A 14431-nucleotide genomic window follows, 5' to 3' on the forward strand; every position below is an offset into this window, starting at 1 on the left:
ACTTCCCACCGGTGGCCCAGCACGTCCGCCCTTCAGAGGCCCCACAAGCTACAGATTAATTTCCTGACGTACACACATCAAGACAGTCTCCCGTAGCATAGAAGCAATTTTATCCTGACAGTTGAAATCATCTGGGGCGTGTGAGCAAACCGTCCACAGATTTGTGCTTTGGAGGGGGCTGCACCTCTCTCTAATGTTCGTGCTTCTTGAGTTCACTCTCCCTTGGGCTGCCAGCACGCATGTTTATAGATCTTTCAGGTGTGTTACGAGTCTTGTCTCCTAAGACTTCTAAGCGTGCAGGATCAGCAGGATATGTTTAATTTGGAAGCTTTTTTTAGTCTGGTGGTGGAATTTTATTAACTTATACTGTACTTTTTACCTAACTATTTGCCTTTTTTATTGTGTGACCCATCAGAGAAGAGCAAATCAAACTGAAATCTGTATGTAATATAGTTTTTTGTAGATTATTTTTATAGATTTTTACAAGTACATATAGATATATACATGTATATATAAAAAAACTGAAAAGGTGAGACTGATTTCCTTATCATTCCCACATTTAAAATGTGAATGGATTTGTTGTTAAAATGCTGGGACGTAGGAGAGCTTTGCTTAGTTCTTAGCTGTGCCTTGGACCTATTGAATGACTCTGAACATTTGTAAGATGAGTGTAGTACGGTTTCTCAGTGGAGTATGGGATAAATAAATTCATTTTTATGTTCTTTGTACTGTTATACAGCAGAGCTGGGAATTACGAGTCAAACTAAAATGAACAGAAAATATGATGTACTTTTTCTAACTAAAGGACATCTTGTTACAGATTTTTAAGTTTGAAAGAAAGAGACATCAGGGTCCCCAGTCTGGCTTCTGTGTTAAAACAATGGTCTTGATTACAGCTATTAATTTTTTATGTCCAGTGGTTATCCATTGTTCCAGAAGTAATGTGGAGACCCAATGTTTGGCTAATTTTGAGGGTTGTGTGTGAGGTGAAGGTTTGTCTCTTGGTTAAGGTAGTGAATCTACTGAACAGAATGAGATCCATAAAAACCACATGCTGAGACTGATTTCCTCTTTGACCTCAGCCAATCTTCTAAGACATGCTCTACCTGTATTTTGGAGACCTGAAGTGCAACCTGAGGAGAGCTTGTCTGTGTTGCCTATATTTAAGCTCACTTGTGCAATAGTAACTGTGAATACTGAGGATGCTTAGGCTCCAGTGTGGGCTCTGTTTGGATTTCCAATGAACACTAATGTCCACGTTTCTGTTGTTAACCAGGCAAGTTAAGCTAAAGCTAGTGAGTGTATACAAACTCTCAGTGCAGCTGCACTCCTTTTGGAAATGTAGGCAATGCCTTAGTATCTTTATGTTTTAGCTCTTGCTGATTATTCGAGTCTTCCTACACAGGTTATTGTGAGGATAGGTGTATGATCAGATGCTAGAATAATGATGGTTTCAAAGGTACCTCAAATAGCTGCAGTTTTGTGTCAGATCTTCAGAATATCCCTGTACGTATGTTTCACTCTATGTAATATATAAGATGCTTTCTTGACAAGTGGTAATAGCATTTTCCAGCTTCAGCTGTTTATTAGCTGAATATAATGATAATCTCAAAGCTTCATTTAATATAATGATACAAAATCATATTCATTGTATTACAATCAAATGGACTTTTTTTATTTTGTTTTGCTCTTAGGGTGGTAAGATTCCTATCCGATGGACATCACCAGAAGCCATTGCATATCGCAAGTTTACATCAGCCAGTGATGCGTGGAGCTATGGGATTGTTCTCTGGGAGGTGATGTCTTACGGAGAGAGACCATACTGGGAAATGTCCAACCAGGATGTGAGTATATTGTTATCTGAGTTATGTTCTCAAATAAAGGATCAAGCTGTGAAAGGAAGTGAAGCATAATGAAACCAGGTGGCTCAGAGTTTTTGACATTGACATTGAGTAGGATGTAGAAATGAAAATTTCCAAATCTCCCTGGTCAGGTAAAAATCCTAATGAACTTAACGAAAAGTTAACATGTTTTTTAGCAGGATATTTTGGACCTCTCGAGGAATGTATTAGAAAATTTATCACTCTGGTGGTTTTCTGTTGGATGATTCAAAAATTCTACTGCAATGATGTCAGTCCCTTTTACATTCCTTAGCTTATTGTTAGAAACTCCCTCCTTAAATTTCTGTGATCCCCTTTGGTTCCACTTCTCTAATATTCTGTAGAAGTTTTCCATAAATGCCAAATTCACAGAATAAATTGCTCTTGGAGCTTGTGAAAAAGAGAAGCAAAGCTTTCTTCTAAGATTTTAATGAAACCAAAATACTCCTGGAAGTAATCAATGAATAACATAGACAAGTATAGTGGGTTGCTTAGAAGCCTTCTGATACAGCCTGCTATGCTACACTGATAAACTATCTAAGTCTGCAATCCAAGTAATTAATGTATCTTTTAAAAATATTTTGTTAGAAGCATAGTATTTTTCCAAATACAATTATATTAATATCTGGGTTTTTTTTCTGTTATCATATTAATCCTAGATTTATTCCACAGGAGTTAATTATGCACTAGATTTTCTGAAGCACAGTCATTAATACGTATAGATTTTCCTGAGGCTTACTATATATCATTACTCATACTAAGTTTTAAAATTTGGTAACATAATTATAGGCAGACATTCTTCATACTACATTGTATTAGAGAAATAAGAAAGAAGAAAACTTCTACTTTCAAATGAATACCACTGGAACTCAAGTCAGCAAGCTGTGTTTTTCTCTTAATTGATCGTGAGCATTTCTGTACTGTTGGCAGAGGTTAATTACTTGTGTTACATAGGTTGATAATCTAGTGCAATGCCTTTCATAATAGCTGTTCAAATTATAACTGAAATCAGGAAAGATGAAGCTACTTACATGCTTTTGCTTCATGGCAGTTTAAACCAGGAATATTTTCCTATTCCTGTTCTGACTCAGAATAGTTTTTTCTGCTTTGGAATTAACTGATCCAGAAAACCAGAAAGGTTAACAGAATATTGCTCTATCATTTTCTACTTAGAATAAGTTCTTTTCTTACTCAAGGTGCGGTAGCTACTATAAGAATGATCAAGAGACTTATACTGTAGTGAAACAGAGGAAATTTTAGTATATTAAAAAGCTTCATAATATAAATTCTAGGCTATGTTTTATTGTGTTAAATGATGGTTTTGAACTCACTGACCCAGCACCTCAACAAATAATAAAAGAATTGGGCCTGTGCTGCCCACCTCTACCAGTAGGAGGTATACGGTTATCCTTGCAATAAGTTTTTGAGATATTTTCTGTCACTGTGAGATGAGTAATAGCCAAATTCTTTTACATGGCCTTTGATTTATGAGTGCAGGATCTTCTGTTAGAAGGTAGGTTTATTTTCTGCTGAGTGAACCATCCACCAGAAGCTTTGGAAATCGTGTGCTGCTGAGGATGATTAGGCAAGTGATGTTCAAGATCTTTTGAAGCTAGACGTAGTTAAACAAGCAGCTTACTACCTGTAGCTTTTATTTATGGATTTAATTTAATCAAATATGAGTTTCGGAATTGCTTTTTACTTTCACCTTCCTCAAAGTCACATATTATATCTTAACTTTCCTTTAGCCCTTCGTGTATGCCTGATTTACTGCCTGGTTTACTCTGCAGATAAACCAGAAGCATTGCACTGCAGGACAATTAGTGAATAAACACATTTGTTTAAACATAAAATGTCCATGGTAATGTAGTTCACAGAATTGATAAGAAAAAGTTGTTTTAAGTGCCTTGAAGTTTTCAAAAACTTTTATCCTTGTGCAGGTAATTAAGGCTGTTGATGAAGGGTACCGCTTGCCACCTCCCATGGACTGCCCAGCTGCCTTGTATCAGCTGATGCTGGACTGTTGGCAGAAAGACAGAAACAACAGACCCAAGTTTGAGCAGATTGTCAACATCCTGGATAAACTGATCCGTAATCCCAGCAGTCTGAAAATAATCACCAATGCAGCGGCAAGGTGACATAGTAGATCATGCTTTGTATATAACATTAATAAATGTCTATGTTTTCTTCATCTTTCATAATTAGAATTTATTTACCTTGTTAATCTACATGTCAACTTTTAACCATAGCTATATGCAATCTTGAAGGCCAGAGAAAGCTTTCTGGCTGTCCATATGGGAGAAAGATTTAATGTTATTATCTTTATTGTTGTTATTTTTATTGCTGATTTATTATTAGTTATTTAAATTCAGCAAAGCAGTTACGCTGGGTTTGTGAAACCCGTTATAAGATTGAGGAGAGGTTTGCCAGAGAGACATGGATGAGTGATTTGGCCATCATGTAATCTTCCTTTTCCTCCTCTGGACCTATGTGGTGTTATAAGTACTTAGTGTTTTGTAAGTTAAAGCAAGCCATATTCCTAAGTATCTTTCTGAATTGGGGCCAAATACATATATTCTGTATCATACACTCTTGCACTCTGCTCTGACAAATCACCTTAACTTTAATCATATGAATAATCTTTTCATCTTGAATAGTTCTTACATACCTAAAAAGACACCTACATTTTCTGTTAGATCAGTGCCTTAACTAGGAATTAATTTCCAACTCCTGTAATATTCCTAATTGCATTAAAACATTCATTTATAAACCTGTTTATTCAAACACTCTGGAACATCACTGTGATGAGACAAGCATTATCTCACTGAGAGGGAGTAACTGAAGAATGTGTTGACACCTAAAGGCATAATGAGAATGTAGTGAAATAAGAGCTTTGGTTAAGTAGGGTGTAAGTGAATTAGTTTATATAATGCAGAAAATGTCATACTCCTACTGAAGTGATCTGAAAAGATGTAAAATTATTTTTAGCATAAATACAGTGAAAAACCTTTCATCTGCAAAACAGTCAGTCAGTGAGTGATGTACTGTGCTTCTCTGCTGTGTCAGACCCAGGTCTTGGAGGGCTGCTTCCAGGGGCAAGAAACCAGAGTCTGACATGAGGCAAGCTTTAAAAATGAACACAGCAAAATATACTTCTCAGACCTTTACTTCTAATAAATCACACTCCTCAACACAGCAGTCTAATGGGAAAGCACAAAAAGGGAACTGGAGCTAAGGCAGTGCAGCCTGGAGAACTGCACTGATACTGCAGCCTGCTGTGCAGGTAACAGGGAGTTTGCCATCTTTTCCCTGGCCCCTGGCATTATGTTGCCTCCTGAGGTAGAGGCTGACTAGTCTAGTAACCTCCTGCTGTTGCTCCAGAGACTTCCCTCTTCCAGGGAAAAGGAATGCTGCCATACTAATGGGCTTTGCTATTAAAATATATATAATGAGGGAAGAATGCTTGCACAGTAATTGTGTTGTAATAATTTGATTGGTGAGTATTTAACAAACAGTTAACCAAAGTGCTTACCAGGACAGTTATTACTGTTACCTACCAGGTGACTAGCTAGAAAAAAGACAAAGTTGTTTACGCATTAACTTCTTAGTCAAGCTTGTTTCTTCTAAACATCTTGCATTGCCATTTGACAAAGGACTCATGCAAATAATCACCTTGCAGGGATATACTGAAGTGGTCTACTGAACAGCGGAGTTGGCAATCATGAGTATCATGTATTGTGTTTGGTTTTTGACTGTAGAAATCAGTGCCTGCCTATTTTACATTTCAAACAAAAGCAAAATTTCCATGGGTTTTGTCTTTGTAATTAGGGACTTGATCCCCAGCAGAGCTGAAAACAATGCAGAACCATCCGTTCATGCAGTAAAAGCTGATATCCTCTCATGGGGAACACATTCAGTTTGAGTCTTGTTTTGCACCTGTTAGCTTCTGCTCAGCAGCAGCAAAATGCAGCCTTGCTCTCTCCTCTCTTTCTCTCTTGCTCTCCCTGCTCCTATTTCATTACGTGATTTACTGGCAGGAGCAACACAGGCTCTCACTTCCCTATCCTGATGTTCTGCACTCTGCTCATGGCACGGCATGGGGAGAGAAGAGGGGAAGGAGGCTGCTAACACTGTAGGGGACTTTTCACTGCTGCTTGGGCTGAGCTCTAAGACAGCTGTCGATTTAGCTTAGATGTGGAGTGCCTTTCTGAGTAGCTGGGATGTTAAAGGAGGTTTTTATTTTCTTTCCTTCCTCCCCGTTACTTTTCCCCTTTCCCCTGCATCCCCAAGCAGTTCAGTCTCCTTCCTTCTCTGCAGCTCCTCACCCCTCAGTGACAGACCCTGGGGTCTGTTCGGGGAGCACCCTAGCAAGGCCTGGGGCCCTGGGTGCTGGCAGATGAGGTGAGCCAAAGCCCTTCCCCACTGGGAAGGCATCTGTTGCAGTTCAGGAAATCTGATCGGTGGTCTCTGCATCTCACTCTCTCCCTGTCAGTGTCTGCAGAGCTACCTAAGCCGTCTTAAACTTGCATATGACTAAGAATTAGATGTGACAGCTTAGTGCTGGGGAGCCCTGTGTAGATTTGGAAATCCATGATCACCCCATGCGACCACTGCCAAAACTGACTAATCTCAGACCTCAGCTGTGGTTATAAAAGCTGCAGCCACCTTCACTCACTTTGTGTCTTGCAGTGGCACTTCTGTCCGGTAACTTGTCCTGCTTCTACAGCAGGAGCCTGTAGGTCTCCTAGCCTGGGACTGAATCCCGGACGTGCAGCATTGCCTTGCATAAAGGATGGCAGAGAAAAATAAGAAGGCAGGCTTCAGACAGGCTTGCGTCTTGCTGTAGAAATATGTGCCAGAATAGGCAACTGATACGGAAGTGCAGGGAGTCAGGGCAGCTCCTAAGAAAAGGATTGTACAATCAGCCTCCAAGCAGATTTCTTTTTACCATCAGCATCCTGAGAGGGACAGACATCACTGTAGCAGTAAAGCCCTGTGCGGTAAGTGCTTTGCTCGGCCCAGAGGGCTCAGTGGATTACATCATCTCAGACGGCTACTCTCAGTTGTTATTTGAGGCTGAAGTACTCCCACAGCACCTCTCCCCATACCCATAATAAGTAAATAACCTAAGCTGCAGAGGTCTCCTCAGCCCTGTTCTGTCCTGCTACTGAAAGAATGCTAGGGCTTCATCCTCAACATGTGTTCAGAGGTGTTCAAAATATACTTGGTCAGGAAAAATGTTTAATCTGATGATTTCTGCTTCAGATGCAAAGCCTGTCTCTTCTTACAGATATCAGAGCTAACATTAGTTTAAAGTAGTCACAGTGATCTTATATCCTATTTAAAAGCACATTTTTGGAGGTGCATAAGATATCCCTGTCCTCTGTTACATTATGTTGAGCTAAATTTAACTGAAGGATGTGCCTGATTGTATTTCTTTTTCAAAGGCCATAACCTGAGCATTTTTTATAGTAATATCTTACAGGAATATGGGAGAGGAGTCAAAGCTTTCAATGTTGTATTTCCTTTTCAGTTTTCTGCCTCTTCTAGCCACACCTTGGCATCTAAACATTTCTTGATACCTAGAGGGACTTTTTATCCTAATAGACCTTCTCTTTGCAAATTTTTCTACGTGCTTGTCCACCTTACCTCAGCAAAACTTTTTTTGTAACTTTAGCATAAAAAATGTTTCATAATAACTTTCTGGTGTTGTGCCTCATCTCTAATTCACATGAAAATTCCTTTCCTATTCTTTGTAAAGTACAGAGATTATGGTTGATTTTTTTTTAGCTGTCAAAGTTCATTTTTTAATTAGGCAACCACCTTGAGGCCTTTCTAACAAAGCCTACACTAGTTATAGGCTCTTGGGTGTTTTATGTCCTTTAGGTTGTCTTGAGTGTATTTCTAGCTCTGTAAAGGGCTGTAGATATAGAATTCAGTACACATCAAGTTGTATAAGTCATAAAGTTTGCTAAAGCTTAACCTCATCATATTTTTCTTTGATTTATGTCTTGCTGTTCTTTCTTGTTACCTATTCGTTTTTGTAACTGAGTCGTTAGGTTGTTTGGATATTTTTAGGGTGGAAGTGAGTTCATAGTTCTTCCAGTTTTGATCAGTTTCATTATTTTCCTACTTGAGCTTATTATTTTTCAGTCCATTGTGTATTACCTCACATTTGTGAACATTTCATTCAGACACAAAGCAGATGGAAAGTTTTCTAATCTTTAATAGCAGAGACAGAATCACTTCACCTGCCTGCTAACCAGTTGGTGAAGCTGTGATCTGGAAGGGTTTCTCAGTTCTTGTTTCATTTGTGCAAAAAAAAAAAAAAAAAAAAAAAAAAAAAAAAGTAACCCAAGAGTCATACAACTGAAAATCTTTTTATACACTACAAATCTGAAATGGATTCATTAATACTTTGTTTCCTTTTTGGTCACTTATTTCTGGTTAGCTTCTGAGCAAAACATTTCTCTGTTATGTGTAAGATGACTCTCTAGAGGCACAGTGTCTGTATATTGTCATTTTAGATATATGCATCTTACTCTGTCATACGCAGACATCTGAAAAAATACATCTAAAACATAGTGTATAATTAAAAATATGTTTAAAGCATTTATATCCCAAAGTGGATTATGCTGTTGGAAGATAGTGTGACTTTTAGGTATCAGGGTTCTGAAATGGGATTCAGGCAACGTGAGTAACATTGGAGCTTTCCAATTGTTGTCCTGGTGAACATGGCACTGTGTTTGCTTCACATCTGTGGTGCAGGTGGGGCAAAAATCACGTAGTCATTTTGAACCTGGTAAAATAGGAATAACAAAGTTAATCCACAGCAGCTGCCAAAAAAAGAACTTTTGAAAAAGTTAAAAAATGTTCTAATTCAAACATAATTTTCAAAAATTCTGAATTTCTGCCAGCTCTGTGGTTGGTTTCAAAATTGGGAAGGAATTCGCACAAAAAAATCGGTCTGCTTCTGTGTTTGTACTGTTGTTTCTCTAACCTTTTGATAAAGTGAAAGATGATGTCAAGTATTACCTTTATACCATAAACGTATACTTAAGACTGTTAGAAAGGGCTTGTATTGGAACCACCTGACAATTCAGGATGTTTCTTTATTAAATAATTGGTAACCTTTTCTTGCGCTCATAGGTTTATTAATAACTATATTTAAGTACAAGAATTGCAAGTATTTGTCTCATATATAAAATGCAGAAAGCAAACGACTGTCTTCCTTCTTAAAAAAAAAAGTCATTATTTTATGAGCTGCTCCAAGTTAACAGCTGACAAGTTTGTTAGTTTCATTGGGTCGTCACTGAAAATTGCTACTTATTTTGCATTGCAAATTGAGAAGAGGATCTATGAGGAAGGGGATTTTAATGATGCATTCTTCCTTTAATATCTTCATTCTCAGTTCATATCTATGCCAAACATCTAACATGGAAAGTCATTATCATGTTTTACTGCTTTCAGGTAATTTTGTAAAATTAACCGGTGATTTCTGACTGCTTTCTTAGTAAGATACCAGTAGAGTGGTTGGAAACACGTTTGTGAATCAGTTTTCTGTTTGGAAATGCAGTTATCAAGTTTTTTACAAAATCAGTTAGCCTTCCTTTTATTTTGGACAATGTCAAAACATCATCCACTTCAAATCTGTATGTTTTATAAGAGCTTTTAAAATGATTATTATGTTTAGCTAACATTTCTGACCATCCGTAAAATTTAAGTTACCGTCCTCACAGGAGGATTAATTAGAAATCTTGCCCCAAATATTTGAAGATGAAGGTGTTACTTGCAAGTTAACCAATTAATAGAGTTCAACATCTATTTCGCCTGACATGGAGCTACCTTTAGTATATAGAAAAGACAGAGCTTGTTCAGCAAAGCCAGTAAGCTTCAAGAAAGCTAGTTGATTTCATAAATATAGACTGAACCCAAGGCTGACCTTCTTGCACTTTGCAGAGTCCTCTCTCCGCACTCCAGCAGAGAGCATCAGCCAGTCTAACTAATTTCCAGTCAGTCCTTGGGATTAAGATATTTTTAAAGGGTTAAAATTTGCATCTCTGTTCTTACACGTAGAAACTACTGAAGCAATGCTTTATTTTGTAATTACAAAATACTCGTTTTAGTCCACTAGTCTTCTCTGGATAGCATAATACAAGTTACTAATCGCAAAAGTTACATGCCTGCCTTTTATTTGCAGTTTATTAAAGGATTTCTGAAAAGATTATAATATGAAAAGCTAAAATATAATTACACTACTTTCAAAATGAAGACCATCATCCTTGCTAACTACAAACCTTTTCTGTGGGAAGTAGTTAAATAAAATTTAAGGCCAAATTCCTGCTTTCCAGAACACGAGTGTAAATACAGAGGTACTTCGTGGAGCTCAGTCCAATTATTCTTCATTTATACCAATGAATATGCAACCAAAATTCATTCTTTGTGTTTATGAATGTCAATTAGGATATAGGTGTAAAACCTTCTAAAATGCTCTTGAAGGCTCTGGAACTGAGGTCTACGATATGTGTAGTTGTCTTCCTGAAACTCCACTGACTTTGACTGAAAACCAGGATAGAGGGAGAAACTGGCCATTGCTGTGATACGGAGGTCTGAGACTGTGTGTCTCCCACTGTTATACCCGCTTCCCCTCTTCCATTAATTTCCAAGTTTCAACTCTATAATGAGGAACTCACAAGTCTGACTACAGAAATTAAACAGCAAAGAAGTTCATTATATCTGAATTTCACGGCAGCATAGGAAGTCGATTTGGTTTTGGATCTGTTTTACATGTTAAAAGTTCTCCATTTAAAACGTGGGTTCTGCCAATATTGTTGTATCTAAAGCTAAAAAGACGAGAAAGCAACATATTTTCAGAAAAAGCGTAGTTGAAATTCTTTACTATAGTCCAGGAAATGTAAAGGGTCAGTTTGAAATGTGTATGTTTGAAATGTTTGAAAATGTGTATGAATAATTCCTCTTCCATACTTTTGTGTGTTAGCAAGTTGTTTGCTGCCCTATCCTGATATTCTTGAATTTCGTGCATTGTTTGAATTATTCCCTGGAATAATTTTTTTAAGCAGTATTTAGCCAACCTATTATTTGTGGGTAGGTGACTGCAGGTGTTTACTGCTGAAAATTTGCTTTGTTGGCTGTCACTGTGGCTCTCTCACTGGTTGAGAGCGATGTTTGTTCTCACATGTCCAGAGCAAGCACTCCTATTTAAAAATTTGAAGTTTGCTTCTCACAAAGTTTGTTTTCACTTAAAATCTGATGATTCTGTGGAAAGTCTTTCTAGCATGCTAGCTTGGTGGGATAGTTATGAAATATAAACCCAGTAGGGCAGTGAACAGGTCAAAACAAAAGTTTAGACTGCTCCATTTTGCAACATTCTTCAAGCCCTGTTTTTACAGCAGTTCTTACTACAAAACTGCTATTTGCATTGGCCAAACATTTTGTTGAAAAATTCCCTTCTGTTGTCATTCGGGTCAGCGGGTTTCAGATGCTCGAAACATATTGCAGCCCTGCTGTAATTTAGCTTGTTTGCTTCTCACTCTTTAAGAGTGAATTTAGCTTTAAGATTGAAAGGCTGAAGGAAGGAGCTCTCAGTTTTATAGTCAGAGCCTTTCAGTGCTGCTTGTGCTTTGTATTAACAAAAGGTATTAACAAAAGGTTCGAGGCTTGGCAGAAGCCTATCAGAAGCCTATATATGAATTTTCAGCCCCGTTCAAGAAACAGCAGCAGTATAATCTGTATCCTAAAATGGACAACCTGCCCTAAAAGCATGCAGATAGTGTAAACCTAATATGCTAGCTGCCCTTTTGTTAAGCGTAGGGCAAGGAAATCGTGGATATGGGAACAATTTAACTACAAAAAAAAAAACAAATATTGCACTAAATAATACTCCTTGACGTACAATCGTAATTTGGGTTGCACGTGGAATGTGGGAGTTAGACTTGAGGGATTTGGGGGTGCTTCAGTTAGTCCGCATGGTAGAGGCATAGACCTGTTGCTGTACGACTTTATCCAGCAGTCATTAATATCATGCTCGAGGTAGATGCGAATGGACCGTTGTTCCTCCAAAGTCCAAACCTGCTAGGGCTCACTGTTAGCACGTACAGCAAAACATCTATTTGCACTTTCACCCCTCTAATTTGGCTCTGCTGATGAAACTCAGACAAGAGTTCACAGCTGATTGAGGTATATCGTTTAGAGTTTACATAGTAACATAGGCAGGTCAGAGAGTGTCCGTGGTTTGCACATTTGCCGTTTATTGTGATGCAGAGGGATTATGTTCTATTTTTCTTAGCCCAGTGTGCTGAGTTTACCATGTGCAGCCCTCATTAGCGTTAATGGCAATTCTAAGCTGGAAATGCTGGAAAACCAAGCTGCAGAAAGCCTGATGCAGTGAATGCTCTGTCTGTCGCAATTCACAGTGCAGCCAAATGGGAGCTATAAGGCTAGTCACATACAGAAAATGTTAAACACAAAGAGCCAGCGCAGCATTTCAAGGCATTTTCTTCTCCCTCTTTTAAAGAGCCTGTAGACTGTCCTACCAGTGATGACTGGTTGTTGTTAAGGATTTTTGTCTGAGCAGCTATGGATCACACCAAGCAGCCAGTGACATTACTTCTGCTGCTATATGGATTAAGCTGTATTATGAGGAAAAGAAAATCATTTTAGCCACACACTGGTATTTTTTGCCTTCATTGTCTTCACTGGTTTTAGTAGGGAAAAAGTAAATTGAGGAGCATTGATACACCCAGACACATGATACACCCCACCAGGATGCTGAAAAGGTAGACACTCCTTCAAAAACCTAAGCTGAGGTACAGCTGGAGGCTGGAGGACTAACATCTGGGGACAGCTGAAATTTTGTTTGTTCATTATCCAAGAGGAAGCTGTGGTAATTTTTTTGTCAATGGACAACATACAGCTAGAAAGTTAAAAGTCCAGTCTGACTTTCAGGCCTGTAATGGCCTCAGTTCCCTCTCAGGGAGGAATTTCGCTTTACAAAATCAGATTATAAACACTTAAAATTTGCCACGGTACTTTATGTTTTTAAATGCTTTTCCCTTTAAAAGAAAGCATGTATGTCCTGTAGTCTGACCGTAGAATGGCAACTGCTAGACTTAAAAATTGAAAGTTGGTTTGTATTGTTTGGAGGAAGGAGTGGAGCGAGAGGAGGCACTGCAACCCGAAATACAGGATTATGCATACAGAATTCCTCTGTGTATTTGCAAAATCCCATCCTTCAGGCGTAAGAAATGACAGGATATTTTCCTCCTAATTGTCTTGTTTCCTGAACTTAAAAATTCATATACCCCTTTCTCACCAAATAGCAGCCATCCGCAGATGAGATTATTGTGCCGTAGTGGGAAGGTTTCTAATGAGGTTTTGCTGTGCTCTTTGTCATTATTATATGGTGTAACAAAAGTTTCCCTGCTTTGTAACAAAAAAGCTGTGCTAATGATAACAAGCTAGAGTTCTCCCTGCCGTTGTGTATGACTCAAAGGTTAATTCCAACTGTTAATGTAATGGGCACATCCCGAGAAAGCTTTCAGCAATAGGGCATTTTGTAGCTGGCATCTCACTGTTAAATGTTCCTCTTTAACGTGAGTCTTGTTGATTTTTTTCAGGGCACCACATGTCAGCAAATACAGCTCTGTAGATAGACAGACAGTAAGGATGGATGAGCAGGATAAAGCGTCTTTCCATGACAGTCGACAGATAACACAATGGGGGTATATCATAGGTTGGTTAAAGCAACAAAATAAAGAGAGTTTTTAAAAAAAGGAGGCAGGGGGGAAATAATAAGAAAAGAAAGGACAGAGGGAAATGTTCTATTTCACTTCCCCTGAGCAAACATGTAATTTCCATGATTTCTTTTTAATGACTCTCTTCTGAAGCTGGTAGGTACTGATTTATGAAAAGCTGTAAAAGATCAGGTGGAACCCTGCAGGACGTCGTTTACAGCTGCACGGATTGCAACCCATCTAATTTGTCTAGTAAAGTGTGAGCTCATGGCGCACATCACCCAGCCCATAAATTTCATGTTCAGTCCTTCTGTCTAGGGGCTGGGTCAAGGGGAGAAAAACTGCCGATGTGTGCAGATGCTCTGAAAGCCCAGCTTTCCCTTGGTGCATGTGAGGAGACATCACAGGCTCTTTGCAGTGAGACAAATTCCTGTTCATTGATAAACTGTCCAGATGTCCTCTCTGAGGAGGAAAGTAACTAATTTTTGTTTGGAATCCTACAAGGAGAAAAATGATACTTTACAGTGCTGGTTATTCTGAGGTCACTTACATTAAAATTAGGTCATATTTTTTGTTCTGATGATACTTTGATCCAAGCAATAAACATAAAAGCTCTTTTGGGCCACTCTAATTCCTAATCCTAGAGACCTGTTCTATTTCAACTTGTTTATACTTTTTTTCCTTACTAATTCTTGAGTCAGGCCTTGTTTTATTAGATTTAAGTTGAAAAGACATACTAGGCTAGAGAAAGAAAAAACAACTCCATGCTTTATCACTAAGAACACTTCATAAATACTC

At 38.3% G+C, this 14431-nt stretch overlaps 1 protein-coding gene across 3 annotated transcripts in view; it reads left to right on the forward strand.

The window, feature by feature from the left end:
- EPHA3 (EPH receptor A3) overlaps positions 1–14431 on the forward strand; it is a 225822-nt gene that overhangs the window by 205374 nt on the left and 6017 nt on the right. For all 3 annotated transcript variants that reach the window (XM_062596958.1, XM_062596976.1, XM_062596967.1), the window contains 2 exons: positions 1695–1844; positions 3821–4014. In XM_062596958.1, the coding sequence (XP_062452942.1) occupies positions 1695–1844; positions 3821–4014 (344 nt within the window). The remainder of the gene's footprint in view (positions 1–1694; positions 1845–3820; positions 4015–14431) is intronic.

This window comes from Rhea pennata, chromosome 1 (genome assembly GCF_028389875.1).
Source record: "Rhea pennata isolate bPtePen1 chromosome 1, bPtePen1.pri, whole genome shotgun sequence".
Taxonomy (NCBI): Eukaryota; Metazoa; Chordata; class Aves; order Rheiformes; family Rheidae; genus Rhea; species Rhea pennata.